Source organism: Rhinoderma darwinii, chromosome 4, assembly GCF_050947455.1.
Source record: "Rhinoderma darwinii isolate aRhiDar2 chromosome 4, aRhiDar2.hap1, whole genome shotgun sequence".
Classification (NCBI taxonomy): Eukaryota; Metazoa; Chordata; class Amphibia; order Anura; family Rhinodermatidae; genus Rhinoderma; species Rhinoderma darwinii.
In genome coordinates this window covers 395,494,963-395,513,332 of record NC_134690.1, presented here as the reverse complement: position 1 = coordinate 395,513,332, position 18,370 = coordinate 395,494,963, and the positions used below count along the sequence as shown (strand labels likewise).

Sequence of the window (18,370 nt, the reverse complement as noted above, 5' to 3'; positions counted from 1 at the left end):
TCCTGTGTGGTGTAGTATAAAGGATCTGCAAGCTCTCCTGTGTGGTGTAGTATAGAGGATCTGTCAGGTGTCCTGTGTGGTGTAGTATAGAGGATCTGTCAGCTCTCCTATGTGGTGTAGTATAGAGGAGCTCTCAGCTCTCCTGTGTGGTGTAGTATAGAGGAGCTGTCAGCTCTCCTGTGTGGTGTAGTATAGAGGAGCTGTCAGCTCTCCTGTGTGGTGTGGTGTAGTATAGAGGATCTGTCAGCTCTCCTGTGTGGTGTAGTATAGAGGAGCTGTCAGCTCTCCTGTGTGGTGTAGTATAGAGGAGCTGTCAGCTCTCCTGTGTGGTGTAGTATAGAGGAGCTGTCAGCTCTCCTGTGTGGTGTAGTATAGAGGAGCTGTCAGCTCTCCTGTGTGGTGTAGTATAGAGGAGCTGTCAGCTCTCCTGTGTGGTGTAGTATAGAGCAGCTGTCAGCTCTCCTGTGTGGTGTAGTATAGAGGAGCTGTCAGCTCTCCTGTGTGGTGTAGTATAGAGCAGCTGTCAGCTCTCCTATGTGGTGTAGTATAGAGGATCTGTCAGCTCTCCTGTGTGGTGTAGTATAGAGGATCCGTCAGCTCTCCTGTGTGGTGTAGTACAGAGGAGCTGTCAGCTCTCCTGTGTGGTGTAGTACAGAGGAGCTGTCAGCTCTCCTGTGTGGTGTAGTATAGAGGAGCTGTCAGCTCTCCTGTGTGGTGTAGTATAGAGCAGCTGTCAGCTCTCCTGTGTGGTGTAGTATAGAGCAGCTGTCAGCTCTCCTATGTGGTGTAGTACAGAGGAGCTGTCAGCTCTCCTGTGTGGTGTAGTACAGAGGAGATGTCAGCTCTCCTGTGTGGTGTAGTACAGAGGAGCTGTCAGCTCTCCTGTGTGGTGTAGTACAGAGGATCTGTCAGCTCTCCTGTGTGGTGTAGTACAGAGGATCTGTCAGCTCTCCTGTGTGGTGTAGTACAGAGGATCTGTCAGCTCTCCTGTGTGGTGTAGTACAGAGGATCTGTCAGCTCTCCTGTGTGGTGTAGTACAGAGGATCTGTCAGCTCTCCTGTGTGGTGTAGTACAGAGGATCTGTCAGCTCTCCTGTGTGGTGTAGTACAGAGGAGCTGTCAGCTCTCCTGTGTGGTGTAGTATAGAGGAGCTGTCAGCTCTCCTGTGTGGTGTAGTATAGAGGAGCTGTCAGCTCTCCTGTGTGGTGTAGTATAGAGGAGCTGTCAGTTCTCCTGTGTGGTGTAGTATAGAGGAGCTGTCAGTTCTCCTGTGTGGTGTAGTATAGAGGAGCTGTCAGCTCTCCTGTGTGGTGTAGTATAGAGGAGCTGTCAGCTCTCCTGTGTGGTGTAGTATAGAGGAGCTGTCAGCTCTCCTGTGTGGTGTAGTATAGAGGAGCTGTCAGCTCTCCTGTGTGGTGTAGTATAGAGGAGCTGTCAGTTCTCCTGTGTGGTGTAGTATAGAGGAGCTGTCAGCTCTCCTGTGTGGTGTAGTATAGAGGAGCTGTCAGCTCTCCTGTGTGGTGTTGTATAGAGGAGCGGTCAGTTCTCCTGTGTGATGTAGTATAGAGGGTCTGTCAGCTCTCCTGTGTGGTGTAGTATAGAGCAGCTGTCCGCTCTCCTATGTGGTGTAGTATAGAGGAGCTGTCAGCTCTCCTGTGTGGTGTAGTATAGAGGAGCTGTCAGCTCTCCTGTGTGGTGTAGTATAGAGGAGCTGTCAGCTCTCCTGTGTGGTGTAGTATAAAGGATCTGCAAGCTCTCCTGTGTGGTGTAGTATAGAGGAGCTGTCAGCTCTCCTGTGTGGTGTAGTATAGAGGAGCTGTCAGCTCTCCTGTGTGGTGTAGTATAGAGGAGCTGTCAGCTCTCCTGTGTGGTGTAGTATAGAGGAGCTGTCAGCTCTCCTGTGTGGTGTAGTATAGAGGAGCTGTCAGCTCTCCTGTGTGGTGTAGTATAGAGGAGCTGTCAGTTCTCCTGTGTGGTGTAGTATAGAGGAGCTGTCAGTTCTCCTGTGTGGTGTAGTATAGAGGATCTGTCAGCTCTCCTGTGTGGTGTAGTATAGAGGAGCTGTCAGCTCTCCTGTGTGGTGTAGTATAGAGGAGCTGTCAGCTCTCCTGTGTGGTGTAGTATAGAGGAGCTGTCAGCTCTCCTGTGTGGTGTAGTATAGAGCAGCTGTCAGCTCTCCTGTGTGGTATAGTATAGAGGAGCTGTCAGCTCTCCTGTGTGGTGTAGTATAGAGCAGCTGTCAGCTCTCCTATGTGGTGTAGTATAGAGGAGCTGTCAGCTCTCCTGTGTGGTGTAGTATAGAGGATCTGTCAGCTCTCCTGTGTGGTGTAGTATAGAGGAGCTGTCAGCTCTCCTGTGTGGTGTAGTATAGAGGAGCTGTCAGCTCTCCTGTGTGGTGTAGTATAGAGGAGCTGTCAGCTCTCCTGTGTGGTGTAGTATAGAGGAGCTGTCAGCTCTCCTGTGTGGTGTAGTACAGAGGAGCTGTCAGCTCTCCTGTGTGATGTAGTATAGAGGAGCTGTCAGCTCTCCTGTGTGGTGTAGTATAGATGATCTGTCAGCTCTCCTGTGTGATGTAGTATAGAGGAGCTGTCAGCTCTCCTGTGTGGTGTAGTATAGAGGAGCTGTCAGCTCTCCTGTGTGGTGTAGTATAGAGGAGCTGTCAGCTCTCCTGTGTGGTGTAGTATAGAGGAGCTGTCAGCTCTCCTGTGTGGTGTAGTATAGAGGATTTCTCAGCTCTCCTGTGTGGTGTAGTATAGAGGAGCTGTCAGCTCTCCTGTGTGGTGTAGTATAGAGGAGCTGTCAGCTCTCCTGTGTGGTGTAGTATAGAGGATTTCTCAGCTCTCCTGTGTGGTGTAGTATAGAGGAGCTGTCAGCTCTCCTGTGTGGTGTAGTATAGAGGAGCTGTCAGCTCTCCTGTGTGGTGTTGTATAGAGGATCTGTCAGCTCTCCTGTGTGGTGTAGTATAGAGGATCTGTCAGCTCTCCTGTGTGGTGTAGTACAGAGGAGCTGTCAGCTCTCCTGTGTGATGTAGTATAGAGGAGCTGTCAGCTCTCCTGTGTGGTGTAGTATAGAGGATCTGTCAGCTCTCCTGTGTGATGTAGTATAGAGGAGCTGTCAGCTCTCCTGTGTGGTGTAGTATAGAGGAGCTGTCAGCTCTCCTGTGTGGTGTAGTATAGAGGAGCTGTCAGCTCTCCTGTGTGGTGTAGTATAGAGGAGCTGTCAGCTCTCCTGTGTGGTGTAGTATAGAGGATTTCTCAGCTCTCCTGTGTGGTGTAGTATAGAGGAGCTGTCAGCTCTCCTGTGTGGTGTAGTATAGAGGAGCTGTCAGCTCTCCTGTGTGGTGTAGTATAGAGGATCTGTCAGCTCTCCTGTGTGGTGTAGTATAGAGGATCTGTCAGCTCTCCTGTGTGGTGTAGTATAGAGGAGCTGTCAGCTCTCCTGTGTGGTGTAGTATAGAGGATCTGTCGGCTCTCCTGTGTGGTGTAGTATAGAGGATCTGTCAGCTCTCCTGTGTGGTGTAGTATAGAGGATCTGTCAGCTCTCCTGTGTGGTGTAGTATAGAGGAGCTGTCAGCTCTCCTGTGTGGTGTAGTATAGAGGATCTGTCAGCTCTCCTGTGTGGTGTAGTATAGAGGAGCTGTCAGTTCTCCAGTGTGGTGTAGTATAGAGGATCTGTCAGCACTCCTGTGTGGTGTAGTATAGAGGAGCTGTCAGCTCTCCTGTGTGGTGTAGTACAGAGGAGCTGTCAGCTCTCCTGTGTGGTGTAGTACAGAGGAGCTGTCAGCTCTCCTGTGTGGTGTAGTATAGAGGATCTGTCAGCACTCCTGTGTGGTGTAGTATAGAGGAGCTGTCAGCTCTCCTGTGTGGTGTAGTACAGAGGAGCTGTCAGCTCTCCTGTGTGGTGTAGTACAGAGGAGCTGTCAGCTCTCCTGTGTGGTGTAGTATAGAGGATCTGTCAGCACTCCTGTGTGGTGTAGTATAGAGGAGCTGTCAGCTCTCCTGTGTGGTGTAGTATAGAGGATCTGTCAGCTCTCCTGTGTGGTGTAGTATAGAGGATCTGTCAGCTCTCCTGTGTGGTGTAGTATAGAGGAGCTGTCAGCTCTCCTGTGTGGTGTAGTATAGAGGATTTCTCAGCTCTCCTGTGTGGTGTAGTATAGAGGAGCTGTCAGCTCTCCTGTGTGGTGTAGTATAGAGGAGCTGTCAGCTCTCCTGTGTGGTGTAGTATAGAGGATTTCTCAGCTCTCCTGTGTGGTGTAGTATAGAGGAGCTGTCCACTCTCCTGATATGTCTGTTTTAATAAACACTTGAATTCTTCATGAAATAATTTGGTGTTACCATTCCCCCTGACAACGGGTTGAGTCTCTACACAATATGACACTATCCAGTCAGTGCAGATAATGTCAGACTGTGTAGGGATATACACAATTGACAAGGAAAATGAGAACAACCAATTTATAAAAGTGTATTCATACATTTCCCGGAGGAATAACAGAGAAATGGCACAACGCAGAGCTACTGTATCATAGGGAATACAAGTATTTACTAAAATGTCGGGAGATCTGCCAGGTTCAATTTAAACAGGTCATCCAAAATAAGCAACCTTCTCATATAGCCTATAAGCGCATATGGCCCTCATAGACAAGGGTCGACCAATTAGGACACCCGCTATTAGCAAGAGCTGCTGTAAAGAGCATTACACTATGTTGCGACCCCCCCCCCCATCGACGAGGGTTTATCTGTTTGAGACGTCATGAATTAAACTAAAATCAAATCTGTACCTTGTGATCACTTCTTTTCTGAAACAATACACAGGTTGAATCTAGTTTGCAGTAAACATAATACAATGAAGAAAACATAATCAAAGAAAAGTGCCGAAAAACAGCATTACCCTTGAAACGTCCATCATTTGTTTTATTTGCATCTTCATGTTTTCTTTGCGTTTTTCTGGAAATACAGGTGAACGCTGAGCTTATTGCAGGCACACAAATCACTGACATAACATCTATAGATATATATAGCACGCTGTATATACTGAGCCATCAATCACCTGGTACTTCTCCATTTTCCAGCTCCACTTCTCCCGCCGGCTTCCAGCTGCCGTCGTCTCCTGCACCAGAATCCTCTTCGAGCTGCTTCAGCTGCATGATGCAGTTAGTCAGGACCTGCGGACATCAGACATCAGGTTAGATCACGTCTATACAGAACGGCAAAGCGTGGCTCATTTCTCTTTTCCAATGCATGTACTTAGAGACCCGGTCACCAGTTTATCTCCTCTCTATCTCCTACCTAATCCAATAGGAGCTTTGATGCCGATAACTCCCGGGTAACTTGTTTTTTCAAATAAGTTTATTTTTTCCAACGTTATGTTCTTTTTTTAGACTTATGCTAATTTTGTCTTAATAGCCAAATGGGCAGTTATTTTCCTTTTACCATGTGGGCGTTGTATAGAAAACTGTATGACGCTGACCAATCATTGCCATACACTTCTCTGCAGTCCAGCCAAGCGTGATCTCAGCTAGAATCGAAAGATCACGCTGTGATGTCACTTCCTGCCGCAGTTCCTTCACCAGAGCGACGGAAGACGGACCATACATGGCATGGTAAAAAGAAAATTACCGCCCAGTTGGCCATTAAGACAAAATTAGCATAAGGCCTCATGCAGTCAACTGTAGCTATGTGCACGTGACCGCGGCCATTATTTGCTATGAGCCTGGACCGCAGAACACGGCCGTAATAAGGCTTGTCCGTTCTTTCGGCGGTCCAGGCTGCTGTGGAAACCACGGTCGTGTGCATGGCCCCATAGGAATGAATGGGGCCGCAATTCTCCCGTGGATTTTTGGGGGAATTGCGGCCGCAAAAGCACTTTCGTGTGCATCGGGCCTAAGTCTAAAAAAAGAACATAACTTTGGAAATAAACGTTTAAAAAAAAAAAAAAACAAGTTACACAGGAGTTATCAGCATCAAAGCGCCTATTAGATTAAGTAGGGGATAGGGAAATGATAAAACTGGCAACAGTCTCTTTAAGTGGTAATAACCTGTGGCGTGCACTGGCGTTCATTGAAAAGTGAATGTGCTGTGACCTATCCCCCAGCGCTTTACACGGATCAGATTCACTGTCCCAGTAGGGGACGGACACGGACACACACACACACACACGGACACACACGGACACACACACACACACACACACAGTAGGCTCCATTTCATATCAATAAACCACAAAACATCTGCTGGAGTGTAGGACACCCACACAACCATGGAGCGAGTAGACAAACCCCACACAAAGGTTACCCTGGTTGTATATAACCGCAGGGGCGGACACAGATACCAGAGACCCCGATGCAAGAATAATATATGGGCCCCTTACTCTTAATAGCTTAGCATAGAGGATCCCCCATAATTGTCTCAAACAATCCACCATCCATTGTGAGCCATTCAAGGCATTAGCTCAGTTTCTTATATATTTATATAGACAGTAGGAAGCTACTTTTCAGTGGATCTGTTAGCAGATTGTGTTCATAGTATGGGGACAGGTCCGCTCTCCTATTAGCCCCAACGGCTCCCTCCACTCCTGTCCGTAGTGATCAACGAATTGTAAATACATGCAGACACACTGCAGCCCGTCAGTGACTGCTGAGAGGGATGGGGGGGGGGGGGGACCTCATAAATACACTATTTAGAAGTAGGAGTCGGCTTTATTCCTTGATAGCTCCTATAAGCAAAAACAGCACAATATTTTTCTAATAGGAGAGCGCTATTTATGTGTGAAGCTCCTTACCTACTGGGCACCTGTGCGACTGCACAGGTCGTACATGTGGTATGTCTGCCCCTGACTAGAAGGATCGTTGGTGAAGTGAGAACTAAAAAGAACTAAAGAAAACACTTTACCTCGATCTCATTCTCTTTGTAGGCCAGCGCTTCCTCCAGATCTTTGTGAGATTTCTGCTGGAGCTGGATTTGCTCATCAAGTTCCCGCTGCCTCTCACTCCATCCATCGGCTTCTTTCAGAAGCTAAAAAACAAAAACATGTAAATAAGTATCGCTTCATCTTGAGAGGACGATGCTTCACAAGACGCCCTGAAAGGAAACCAACTTGCAGATGCCGCGATGTATTTCACTGACTAGAGGACGTGTAAATGGCATAACAGGCTGCAAATCAGGACGCCAACACAAACATTATACCGATGATCTGCTGAAGAAGGAAATGTTATTGTAGGGAGAGGTCATTTAGGGTCGGTTCACACCTGCGCTCGCCATTCCCTCGTTCTGCTCCATCAGAGCAGAACAAGGGAAAAAACGGAAGCGCCGTTTCCGTTGCACCATGGACAACACCGACGGCCAACAGAACCCATTGACTATAACCGTGCCTGTAGTTTTACCAAAAACAATAAATCGCAGCACGCCGCACTATTGTTTCCAGTATTTTTGGACGGATCTGCGATGGAGGCCCCTAACAGAGCCCCCAACGCAGAGGTCTATGTGATATATAGGAGAATATTGGGGTGAGTGTATATGAGAATACCGGAGCTGCAATCTTCCCGTTCTTCCCGTTCTTCGTCTTTCTTTGACCTTTTATACCTCTTGATTATTGTATTTATATGTTGAACGCCCGTTATATGACGTGCCTTGTATTATGTACATTACTAGATATGCTTCATAGACCACGTCACCTGTTTCGCCCCAAGTTAGATTCCATTTATGAGTCAGCTATACCGTCATCCATACTTGGTCAGGTACTTCCTAGTGCTGCCGAGTTTCATTGCTGATGTTAAATCCTGCAGTTCAGCTATTAATACCCACGTGAAAGATTCCTCAATTCTTAAGAAGATGTAAAATTGTTCAGGCCAAATATCCTGACACTGAAGATAATGAATGAGACATTCCAAATGTACCTGCTGCTTCCTGTCCTTCAGCCGGGTATTCTCCTCCTGCATAATGCGGAGATCACTGCGCACCTTCTGCTCTTTCATTTTTGCTTCATTTAAAGCAATTTGCAGCTGAAACAATGAATAAAGATTTTAGGCCAAATGAGTCAGGAAAAATAAAAGCATTGACTTTGGTGTTTGGTAGAACCGCTGATCATCGCAGACAACTACTTTAATAGGAGAACTACCATGGCCATAAGCCGATTGCTGTCGGTCCGTCTTCCAAGATCCCTGATAAATGTGCAGTCAGCTGAAACAAGGGAAATGTGACCATTCAAATCAATGGCCGACCATGTAATACATGGCCAGACCAGGACCGCCAGAGCGAGAGCCGCTACTGGTCAGCAGGTTTCTGCTCTGGCATGTAGAAGATCTTAAATGGAAAGATCCGGCTGCCTGGTAGTGGTTTGAACAAAGTGAGAAATCATCAATCTAGTGGATTAACGAATGATTTCCAATAATGGAAACTTGAACTTGCCTCAGAAAGTTCCGCCGAGTTCTGCACAAACTGCTCTTTGAGTATCTCTACGGATTTCTGCCCTTCATAAATCTGGAAAAAAAAAAAAGAATTTTTTTTTTTAAAAAAAAGGAGTGTTTTAGTTCTCGACTAATTGTTGTAAATAATTTGATCACATATTATTCGACAATTACATTAACCCTTTGAAGAACAGGCCATTTTTGGCCTCCACATGATTGATTTCCCATAAATGTGTGATAGCGCAGGCCGCACCTATGTGGAGAACGGAGAACACCTGCGCCCGGCTTTCTCCATTCCGTTCTATGGGAGTTAAAAAAAAAAAACAGAAAAGCAAGCGGCCACCTCACCAGGCATGACGGGGGTAGGGGAATTAATGTTCTGTACATGGGTGTCTGTCTCGGTGGTGGGACCCGCACCCATCACACCTTCATGGCATGTCCGGTGCATATGCTATAAATGTGTGAGTTGGGAATACCCCTTTCAGGACCAACATTTTTTTTGTCTTTGCTTCTCTGCTTTTCGACGGTCATAAGGTTTCTAATGTTAGGCTGGCGGTGCTTGTGATCAGCCTTTTTTGTGGCACTAGTTTGACTTTTTTTTGGTACCATTTTTGGGTACACTAGTGATTAATATTGCCTAAAGGAGCCCCAAAAAGAAGTCTCACACTAGTTATGCCCCAAGTTAAATGGGGTTGTCACCGTGACAGATTCCCTGAGTTGCTTTAGTAATTTCAGATATAGGTTTACTATCTCCACATCGATTGTACTTCATAGGGAACCAAACCGTTTACCATGAAATAGTGCAGTAAATATGGAGATCATTTACCTACATCTAGGCCAAGCCTGACCTCGGAAATAACGTTTGCAGCCCATTTACTACCCACCATTTCCTGTTTTCTCTTATTCTGTTCTTTCTGAGATTCCGATTCTTGCAGCAAGTTCCTCATTCGAGCATCTAACTGCTTGTTACTGTTCTTCATCTCCTTAATAGTCACCTGTTAAAAAAAAGAAGGCACGAGTTTTTACATCAGTCTTCTCATTTACCAATCTACTGAAGTTAAACACCGATTTCGGATTCCCACAAGATCAGCACAAACCTCTCCTTTCTATGGTCTGAACAGCCCACTATACACAAAGACTATGAATAAATGGGTTTTCAGCTTTCGACAGTTCTTTTTTGTTAGAAGGGTTCCTTAAAATGAAGTGGGTCACAAGTTGCGCTGCTGCTGGGAATCCTAGCGATCAGTTGCAATCTGTTGGGGAACCTGTAAGGAAGTGTTTCATTTCCCTGCAGCGCCACCAGAGGGAAAGCGAAGCATTACAAGATGCCCGTTGAAATCAATGGGTTGTTCACGTTATGCACAGACATGCTGGGTGATCCAGAGCTTTTTGTAGCTGCTCCCTTTTCTGTTAATTGCTGGAGGTCCCATATAGTAACTCAAAACACTCTAATAAGTATGTAATCAGATTTCTAAACCAGACAAACTCTTTAAAGACCTATTCAAGTCTGCATTGGAGTCTCCGTTAGGGGCTTCCATCACAAAGTTGGCCCAAAATACCGGAAAAAAAATAGCACAGCATGCTGCGCTATTGTTTCCAGTAAAACCATGGGCACCTTGACGTAGCCCATTAAAGTCAATGGGTACAGTCAAGGCTCCGATGGTGTCCGTTGTGCAACAGAACTGGCACTTCTGGTATTTCTTTTGTTCTGCTCCGTCAGAGAAGCAGAACAAAGGAAATACCAACTCAGGTGTGAACTTGCCCTAAAGCATCACCAATGCCCCAGTAATGTTTTTACAAAAAAATAAAAATAAAAAATTGTTGATTTCCCGATGTATTATGAAGGAACAAACCCAGGATATTAGGCTTAAAGTGAATTTCCACCCTTGAGCACCTATTTTTAAAAAAAAAAATTGTATTACTAATATGTTTACAATTCTGTGGTGATTAATTTATAATATATTTTTATAGCAGTCGGAGCTCCAAATACGCTGCATTGCTATAAAGTTACATGATACATTGCTGATTGCCTATAAGCACCACTAGAGGGAGCTTAGTGGGTAAATGCATACAGCTCAATATAAAAAATACGGATTCAGCTCCCTCTAGTGGAGGCTGCAGGCAACCAGAATTTTCTCATTTAACTCCATATCAGATAATTGGAGCCCTGACTCCCTAAAAAGTGAATCAGTACAGAATGTTATACCCTAAACCAACATAGTGTGAAAAGGTGGATATCCACTTTATATTTCGTGTTCTGGGTCCAGTCTAGGAGAAATCTAAATGGCTGCGGTTACCTTGAGTGCAGCAGTCTCTTCCTGCAGGTGCGTGTTCTTCTGCTGCGTCATGCCCTCAGACTCTTTGGCCTCTTTTATCTGCGGAGCAACAACCAGAGAAATAACAGCAGTGGATATCAAAGCACCAAACATCACATCACGCAGTTTGATCAATTTACCTTTTTTTCAAACTCTGAGATTTTCTCCAGAGCTTCGCTTTTCTCTTTCATCAGTAACGCAATTTTCTCAGCAAGCTGCTTTTCATTCACTGGAAGAGAACGTAAGAAAATGCTGCATGTGGTCATGAAACAGGAAAACTCTGCAGGACCCTTTCATGTACATTTAGGGTGAGATCACACATAAAAGCTAAAAACCGCACCAACATATGGTTTTTGTCATTTGCAAATTGGTGGTCATTGGCGGCGCGGTGAACTCACCCTTAAAACGTGACAACAGCTTTTTAATATCTTACTTTTATGCCGAGATATAATCGTTTGAAGTTAGAGGCCCAGTAGCCAGAGGCTGCACTACTGAGAGATTCTGACAAAGTGTTCCCTACTTTTTTTTACTGTCAGGTGAGGTCTGGATTCAAATCACCATTCACATAAATGTCCAGACATATTTGACCCTGTACAAGATGTAGATATTGATGTAGATGGTGATTTGAAGCCGAAAAAGGTACCCATGACAACACTGCACCGGACAGAAATCAGAATGTCTCAGTAGTGCAGCCTATGGAAAAATAAAAAAGTTAGGGCTCATAATTTTTTTTTAACAAAAAAGTTTTTTGTTTTTTTTAAAGAGTCTCTGTCACCACATTATATGTGCCCTATCTTGTACATGATGTGATCGGCGCTGTAATGTAGATCACAGCAGTGTTTTTTATTTAGAAAAACGATCATTTTTGACGGAGTTATGACCTATATTAACTTTATGCTAATGACTTTCTTAATGACCAACTGGGCGTGTTTTACTATATGACCAAGTGGGCGTTGTGAATAGAAGTGTATGACGCTGACCAATCAGTGACCAATCAGCGTCATACACTTCTCTCCATTCATTTACACAGTAGTGTTCTTACTAGATCACTATGTGCAGCCACATACACACACTATAACGTTTCTCAAGTGTCGTGACACTTAATAGACATCACTGCCAACCAGGACGTGATGTCTATTCAGACTCCTGATACTTCGCTAACGTTTGTGTGTGATTTACAGCACAGCATATCGAGATCACGCTGGGCTGTCATTTATAGGGTAATCTCACGAGATTACGCTTGAAGTTCTGTAAATCTCACACAAACGTTAGCGAAGTGTCAGGATTCTGAATAGACATCACGTCCTGACTGGTAGTGATGTCTATTCACTGTCAGGACACTTCAGTAACGTTAATGTGGGTGTATGTGGCTGCACATAGTGATCTAGTAAGAACACTATCGGCAGTGTAAATGAATGGAGAGAAGTGTATGACGCTGATTGGTCACTGATTGGTCAGCGTCATACACTTCTCTCCACAACGCCCACTTGGTCATATAGTAAAACACGCCCATTTGTCCATTGAGAAACTCATTAGCATAAAGCTAATATAGGTCATAACTCCGTCAAAAATGATTGTTTCTCTAAATAAAAACCACTGGTGTAATCTACATTACAGCGCCGATCACATCATGTACAAGATAGGGCACTTATAATCTGGTGACAGAGCCCCTTTAAAGTAGTAAAACATAAAAACAACCACATAAATTTGGTATCATCGTAATCTTATTGAGCCACATAATAAAGTTAACTTGTCGTTACCGCCAAGTGAAAACCGTAAAAATGAAATGCATTTTTCTTCCCATTTCTGCCCGCAAATATTTTTTTTTTTCAGTTTCCCATGACGTTATATGGTACTTTAAATGCTACCAATCGAAACTACTACTCCTCCCGCAAAATATAAGCCCTCACGCCGCTCTATTGACGGAAAAATAAAAGTAGTTATGACTCTTGGAAAGCGGGGAGGGAAAAACAAAAATCAAAAAATGGCTCAGACCTTAAGGGGTTAATGACAGCCAGAATCTGCTGCTCTTTAGAAAGAATACAGACTGCCGTTAAGGCCAGCACGCGTTGTGCGGATGGATCTGCTGCGCTGTGACCTCATTGGATCATTGTAACAATATACTAAGGAAATGCGGATTAAGTAGTTATAAAAGTGTAGGATTAGCTGCCCGGAAGCTGTTCTGTGACCAACATATGACCATTCCCATATAAGGTGCTGTGACGTGGCGCCCTCCACCCAATTGGCCGTTTGAGAGCCGTCAATGCCGACTACGGCAAATAATGAATAATTACTGATCTAGAAAGTCTGTATCTAAAATAAAAGAGCGACTTTGCAAAGAGTTTTGATTGGGTAATATCCTGTCGTTTTGTGTATACAGCTCTTATGAAGTTGTTCCAGACGGCAAACAATACAGAAAACTATCAGAGATTTAAAAAAAAAAAAAATAAATGCAAATAGCCTTCAGATTTGCTTAGTCATAGGGACAGGGTTTCGTACGGTCCTTTTGCTGATGCGGCATTGTAATACTGTACGACTCGAGGTCAAAAGTGCAGAACACACAGAATATCTACAGGTCACGGAACACACACAGAATATCTACAGGTCACGGAACACACACAGAATATCTACAGAACACGGAACACACACAGAATATCTACAGGTCACGGAACACACACAGAATATCTACAGGTCACGGAACACACACAGAATATCTACAGGTCACGGAACACACACAGAATATCTACAGGTCACGGAACACACACAGAATATCTACAGGTCACGGAACACACACAGAATATCTACAGGTCACGGAACACACACAGAATATCTACAGGTCACGGAACACACACAGAATATCTACAGGTCACGGAACACACACAGAATATCTACAGGTCACGGAACACACACAGAATATCTACAGGTCACGGAACACACACAGAATATCTACAGGTCACGGAACACACACAGAATATCTACAGGTCACGGAACACACACAGAATATCTACAGGTCACGGAACACACACAGAATATCTACAGATCACGGAACACACACAGAATATCTACAGATCACGGAACACAGAATATCTACAGATCACGGAACACACACAGAATATCTACAGATCACGGAACACACACAGAATATCTACAGATCACGGAACACACACAGAATATCTACAGATCACGGAACACACACAGAATATCTACAGATCACGGAACACACACAGAATATCTACAGGTCACGGAACACACACAGAATGTCTACAGGTCACGGAACACACACAGAATGTCTACAGATCACGGAACACACAGAATATCTACAGATCACGGAACACACAGAATATCTACAGATCACGGAACACACACAGAATATCTACAGATCACGGAACACACACAGAATATCTACAGATCACGGAACACACACAGAATATCTACAGATCACGGAACACACACAGAATATCTACAGATCACGGAACACACACAGAATATCTACAGATCACGGAACACACACAGAATATCTACAGATCACGGAACACACACAGAATATCTACAGATCACGGAACACACACAGAATATCTACAGATCACGGAACACACAGAATATCTACAGAACATCTACAGGTCACGGAACACACACAGAATATCTACAGAACATCTACAGGTCACGGAACACACACAGAATATCTACAGATCACGGAACACACACAGAATATCTACAGATCACGGAACACACAGAATATCTACAGATCACGGAACACACACAGAATATCTACAGATCACGGAACACACAGAATATCTACAGATCACGGAACACACAGAATATCTACAGATCACGGAACACACAGAATATCTACAGATCACGGAACACACACAGAATATCTACAGATCACGGAACACACACAGAATATCTACAGATCACGGAACACACACAGAATATCTACAGATCACGGAACACACACAGAATATCTACAGGTCACGGAACACACACAGAATATCTACAGGTCACGGAACACACACAGAATATCTACAGATCACGGAACACACAGAATATCTACAGGTCACGGAACACACACAGAATATCTACAGATCACGGAACACACAGAATATCTACAGGTCATGTATTACCTTGATACATTCTGCTCTTCACCTGCAAGAGAACAGATCACACGTGTTACTAGTCCATGTCCCTCTTACATGCGTCTACAATCACAATATTCAAAGGTCAGGGTCTGAGAGGCGGCCGGGCAGTGAAAGGGGACACTGCAAATAAGATTAGTGGGCAGCTAATAAAAGCCTCCGTGTGTCTGACTGCAGGAAACCCTGCAGACCGCGGCTGTCAGTAATAAAGCAGTCTTATGAAATAAAGGAAAATGACACAATGTCCCCAGTCTACAGGCGTCTTATTCCCATCCACAGGACAGGCCACAAATGTCTGATAGGCGGGGGTCTCGCTGATTCCGAGTGGCCGCTTTCTCAGTTGAAGTCTATGGAAGTTCGGCTTTATTCAGACGAGTGTGTGTGAAATCAGCCGTGAAAGACGATCTGCACCCGCGCGGGACCTATTTTACCAGATCCGTCATAGACTTGAGTCTATTGAGGGATCCATGAAAAACGGACCAAAATAGGACCGGTCACATTTTTTCAAGGGGTCTTCAACGCTCCGTTAAGACAGCGGCCGTGTGAATAGCCCCATAGAAATACATGCAGCCGTGTGACGGCCGGTAGAAAAAACAGCCGCCGCACGGACGATTTATACGTTCGTCTGAATAAAGCTTTAAAGGGGTTTTCCGATCATAGACATTTATTGCGTATCCACCGCATCTAGGCAAAGATTAAGCCACAACAGAGCAAGTGTGCGCCACTGTTTCCGTGACTGTCTGCGGGAGGGTGGGGGGGGGGGGGTCACACATTTATGGCATATACCGTCAAATGTCTATGATGGGAATATCCCTTTAAAGGATAACTAAACTTTTAAAAACGTTTTTGACATGTCATATGTTTTGATCGGTGGGGGGTCCGAGCACTGAGACCCCCACCAATCACTAAAACGAAGCGGCGGAATCGCTTCGGTGAGCGCTGTACCGTTTCGTTCCTGATCGCCTTCCTCTAAAAGCCAAGAACGCGGCGTACGGACCCATAGACGATCTATCGACCCCGTACACCGCTCACTCGGCTTTCCAAGGAAAACCCATCAGAAACGAAGCGGCATAGCGCTGACCCGAGTGTTTCTGCCACTTCGCTGTAGTGATCAGTGGGGTTCTCAGTGCTCGGACCCGATCAAAACTTGCTGGACGCGTCAAAAGTATTTAAAAAGTTTAGTTGCACTTTGAGGAAAGAGCGAAGCGCTGCCAACTCTCCACTAGATTCAATAGTTTTCACAGCCGATTTGAAAAATCGATAAACGTGGGTCACAGGACCCCTATTCTCCCAAGAGGTGACCCCTGAAACGATCAGGCTTTTTTGGCTTATCATGTGGATATGTCATAAACGTGTAAGGCTATGTTCACACCCGCGTCGGTGTGTTCCATTTTTCTGCTCCGTCTGAGGATCAGACCAAGGGAAAAACAAAAGCAACCGTTCCGTTGCACAACAGACACCGCCGACAGACCCCGTTGACTTTAAAGGGTTCAGTCGGCTTTCCGTCTGAGTGGCCGTGATTTGACCAGAAACAATAGCGCAGCAGTGTAACGCACACACGATGTTCTCTTCTTACAGTGACCCTTTCCCTGCCACTTTCTCACACTCAGATTATCATTGGTGGCAGTAGAGAAAGGAGGAGCGTTCCCCCCCCATCCTTCTGTGACGTCACACTCGTCATTAGCGCCGGTTGAGTCACAGTGGGTGGGAGGAACGCTCCTTCTTCCTTCCTCTACTGCCACCAATGAGAATATGAGAAGGGGGCAGGGAGGGGACTGTGGCGAGCCGCACACTTTCCGGATGACGTGCCTGTGTCGCCCGCGCTGCGGTGTAGTGACAGATCGGCCCCAGGCCGGCTTTATAACAGAGCACAAGCTACAAATAAAGGCAGCCGGCATTGAGGAACATTGGGGTTAATGTGACCCACATTAACCCCAATGTTGCCATTATGTGAGGGAAATGATGAAGTCAATGTGAGGCACAGGGTGTTATGAATTTAGTACCTCCATGTGCCTCACATTAATAGTGATTAACCCCATCATGTACCGCACACATTAACCCAATGGTGCCCATTATAATCATTATAGTAAGTGATCCCATCACTACCTCGCTCACAGTTGTAATGGGCAACATTGGGTTAATGTGAGGTACATGATGGGGTTAATTACCATTAATGTGAGGCACATGGAGGTTCAAAGTTGATAACATTCTGTGCCTCTCATCAGAAAACGGAAGGACTTTGTATCTCAAATATTTTTGAGGTTTATTTATTGTTGGCAAAGTATCGTTTTGGTATCCAGTATCGTAATACTACTCCAAGCATCGGTATCGAAGCCCAAATTCTGGTATCGTGACAACTCTACTCACCGAGAGACATGTTCTCCAGAAGAAAATCAAGAAAGAGAGAAGTCCCACCGAGACGGTGATGATGACAGACTCCCAGTGTATGCCGTAGAAATCTGACCCGGGCTGTAAATCTTCTGGCAGAGCCGACACGAGCTGCAACATCAAGAGATCCGACATAAATCAGAGTTATATGGGAACATAAGGGTTAATATCCAATACACAGACACGAAGACAGCATCATCCATGCCCCCCCCCCCCCCCCCAAGTTGGGACTCTCCAGGTTTGGCAAAACTACAGTCTGTTGCTGTCAGAGCATGCTGGGAGTTGTAGTTTTGTAAAAGCTGGAGAGCCACAGATCAGAGACCACGGTTGGCAGGGAAGAGAGCAGCATACGAGCTACAAGCAGTTGTGGAGTTGAATTTTTTTAAATGCTCTTCTATCTTTGATGTTTACAATATTTGGATCTCTGGGAATGTGGTGTGAAAGGTTTTGTATCAAATCGCCACAAATGTGAACTTTAACCCCTTAACGCACCATGACGTAACTGTACGTCAAGGTGAGCAGTGAGTTCGCGCACCTTGACGTACAGTTACGTCAGTGCTTTGACAGTTAACCGCAGCGGCGGTTAACTGTGCAGGGTGTCAGCCCTGCTCTCCCCGTTGCCGATCAGCGGCCTGTCGCCGCTGATATCGGCAGTTAACCCCTTAATTGCGGCGCTCGATTTTGAACGCCACAATTAAGGTCTTTAGCGCCGATCGGCAGCCCCCATGTGAAATCACGGGGGCTGGCGATGGTACCCATGGCAACCGGACGCCAGACAATGGCTTCCGGGTTGCCATGTACAGAAGCCTATGAGGACCACCCCGAGGGTGGTCGTCGTAGGCTTCCTGTCAGTGTGACTGTCACGTCACAATGACAGTTGAAATGCATTACACTACGTGTGTAGTGTAATGTATTCCAGCAGCGATCAGAGCTGCAAGTCTAAGTGTCCCCTAGTGGGACAAGTGAAAAAAGTAAAAAAAAGGATAAAAATGTTTTAAAAAAAAGTGTAAAAATAAAAGTTATAAGTGACATAAACAAGAACTGCTTTTTTTCCTATAATAAGTCTTTCATTATAGGAAAAAAAATGAACACGTAAAAAAAAAGTACACATATTTGGTATCACCGCGTTCG

General features: G+C 45.2%; 2 protein-coding genes across 5 annotated transcripts in view; one reads left to right on the top strand and one right to left on the bottom strand.

The window, feature by feature from the left end:
- Positions 1–18,370, top strand: part of TAF1A (TATA-box binding protein associated factor, RNA polymerase I subunit A) — a 471,716-nt gene that overhangs the window by 355,802 nt on the left and 97,544 nt on the right. The gene's annotated exons all lie outside the window — the stretch shown is intronic.
- Positions 1–18,370, bottom strand: part of MIA3 (MIA SH3 domain ER export factor 3) — a 94,627-nt gene that overhangs the window by 26,767 nt on the left and 49,490 nt on the right. For all 3 annotated transcript variants that reach the window (XM_075863366.1, XM_075863363.1, XM_075863365.1), the window contains exons 7-16: positions 17,219–17,350; positions 14,840–14,861; positions 10,856–10,944; positions 10,698–10,775; positions 9,285–9,395; positions 8,402–8,473; positions 7,891–7,995; positions 6,887–7,009; positions 5,046–5,160; positions 4,887–4,942 (exon numbers count right to left, since the gene is read on the bottom strand). In XM_075863366.1, the coding sequence (XP_075719481.1) occupies positions 4,887–4,942; positions 5,046–5,160; positions 6,887–7,009; positions 7,891–7,995; positions 8,402–8,473; positions 9,285–9,395; positions 10,698–10,775; positions 10,856–10,944; positions 14,840–14,861; positions 17,219–17,350 (903 nt within the window). The remainder of the gene's footprint in view (positions 1–4,886; positions 4,943–5,045; positions 5,161–6,886; positions 7,010–7,890; positions 7,996–8,401; positions 8,474–9,284; positions 9,396–10,697; positions 10,776–10,855; positions 10,945–14,839; positions 14,862–17,218; positions 17,351–18,370) is intronic.